At 39.2% G+C, this 2,092-nt stretch overlaps 1 protein-coding gene across 1 annotated transcript in view; it reads right to left on the reverse strand.

The window, feature by feature from the left end:
- Positions 1 to 656: 656 nt before the first annotated feature.
- LOC123509683 (E3 ubiquitin-protein ligase TRAIP-like) overlaps positions 657 to 2,092 on the reverse strand; it is a 14,106-nt gene continuing 12,670 nt past the window's right edge. Inside the window, exon 13 of the mRNA XM_045264164.1 lies at positions 657 to 2,092. This exon is cut by the window's right edge and continues 183 nt beyond it. Coding sequence (XP_045120099.1) covers positions 2,079 to 2,092 — 14 coding nt within the window. The 3' untranslated portion in view covers positions 657 to 2,078.

Here is a 2,092-nt window from a genome sequence, read left to right on the forward strand (position 1 = left end):
CTCCATAGACCCTTCCGCACACGAGTTTGAGCGAAAATATGAGAGAGAGAGAGAGAGAGAGAGAGAGAGAGAGATTATATTCTCAAACACCTCAGTGCTTCACCTCCACTACTTCAAAAAACTTTATTTAAATCTGTACAAGTTTTTGTGACGCTTTTGTGGTTGTAGATGCAGACTGACAAAATTTCTACATAATTTATTAACCTTCTCTTGACAGCCCCGCTCATCATCTGTGGTCTTAGAAAATGGTCGTGGTGAGAGCAAAGCGTTTCTGAATACGAACCACACACACACACACCGCGTAGTGTAATGGTTAGCACGCTCGACTCACAATCGAGAGGGCCGGGTTCGAGTCCCGGTAAGCGGCGAGGCAAATGGGCGCGGCTCTTAATGTGTGGCTCCTGATCACCTAGCAGTAAATAGGTAGGGGATGTAACTGGAGGGGTTGTGGCCTCGCTTTCCCGGTGTGTGGTGTGTTGTGGTCTCAGTCCTACCCGAAGATCGGTCTATGAGCTCTGAGCTCGCTCCGTAATGGGGAAGACTGGTTGAGTGACCAGCAGACGACCGAGGTGAATTACACACACAGGAGCAGCATTAGCTTTGAAATACAGCTGTCCTGTGTCTTTTGAGGTTCCGATAAATAAAAGAATAGTATATACAAAAAATTCTAGAATGTAGCATTTTATTGTGAAGAATAAATTACAATATATTATAAAAGTATTCTGTTCTTTCTCTTTCCCTCACTCACACACACACACACACACACACACACACACACACTCACACTCACACTGCTCCAGCTTTATTCATACTACAGAGCAACACTTATGAACTAAACTTAATCTCGATCACTTTGTATCCTTAAGAAACAAGGAAGAGTTAGGCAGCACATGGCAGCCACACACCCTGCACACCTCTCTCTCTCTCTCCTGACTGAGCATAAACTCTCTTGTACACACATAGGGTAAACACAATATAAACTGCACCTCTTTCATTATAGCATGAGGAAAACTAAGACCTGTATATCAAAGAAAGTAATTAAGAAAATGTATCTTGTACATTTTTGATGTCATGGTTTAGTGAAGATAAACACAAGGTAAGCTGCCCTCTCTTTCATCACAACACACAAGGAAAAACTAAAGGTTATACATAAAAGATAGTGATTATGAAAATATACCTTCCCATACATTTTTTCAAGGGTGTTTAATGAATAAGATAAAACATGACATTTTACGAGCTTCTCACTTTTTTCAACTCTCCTCGTCTCTCTCATTCCTTTCTCAACTCATTCCAATACCAAACTTGAAATTTTAATGTAACACTTTTCTCTCTCTCTCTGCCTGCCTGCCTGCCTGTCTGTCTGTCTGTCTCTGTTTATAGGGAGTTTTCATCATCATAACCCACATCGATTATCATGAATTCCTGCCCCAAGATGACACACAGGACAAGAACATAATCGCCAGTGACTAAGGGAACAAATAATGCAAGTTCTCTGGTTCACTTGTCTGGCGTGGTCATGTGTACTCGTGGAGGGAGACACAACTAAATAATGAAATGTTCTCTTCATATGTGTAAATAGTTATTGTTATTGTTGTTGTGGTTGTTTTTGTGCTTTGTAGTGGTGGTGGTCATGGTTGGTAGTACAAGAATGAAGTCAGGATGTAAAAATAAATAAATAAATAAATAAAAAAATAGGCAACTAACAAAATGAGTTTACAAAGTGGTCTCAGAAAAGTAAAACCTGAGAACATCATGGAAATAAACAGACAGACAAATATAAGAGTGTGGGGCATGGAATCTAATCATCAAATGGAGAAACGGAAGACTGACCTCATGTTAATGTGCCCTAAAAATTAAACCAGAGAACATGAAAAAGAAAAGAAAAACATGAAGCAAAAAAAAAAAAAAAAAAAAAAAAAAAAAAAATGGTGTTGGGAGAAGGAGAGAGAGAAGACATGAGACAAGATGAGACGAGGCATGAAACGAGACATGAGACGAGACGAGTGAGACAAAGAGACGAGAGATAGAGAAAAAAATAAATAAATAAAAAAATTAAAACAGGGTGAGGAGAAAAGAACCTAATCTTCAAATG

Source organism: Portunus trituberculatus, chromosome 3, assembly GCF_017591435.1.
Source record: "Portunus trituberculatus isolate SZX2019 chromosome 3, ASM1759143v1, whole genome shotgun sequence".
Lineage (NCBI taxonomy): Eukaryota > Metazoa > Arthropoda > Malacostraca > Decapoda > Portunidae > Portunus > Portunus trituberculatus.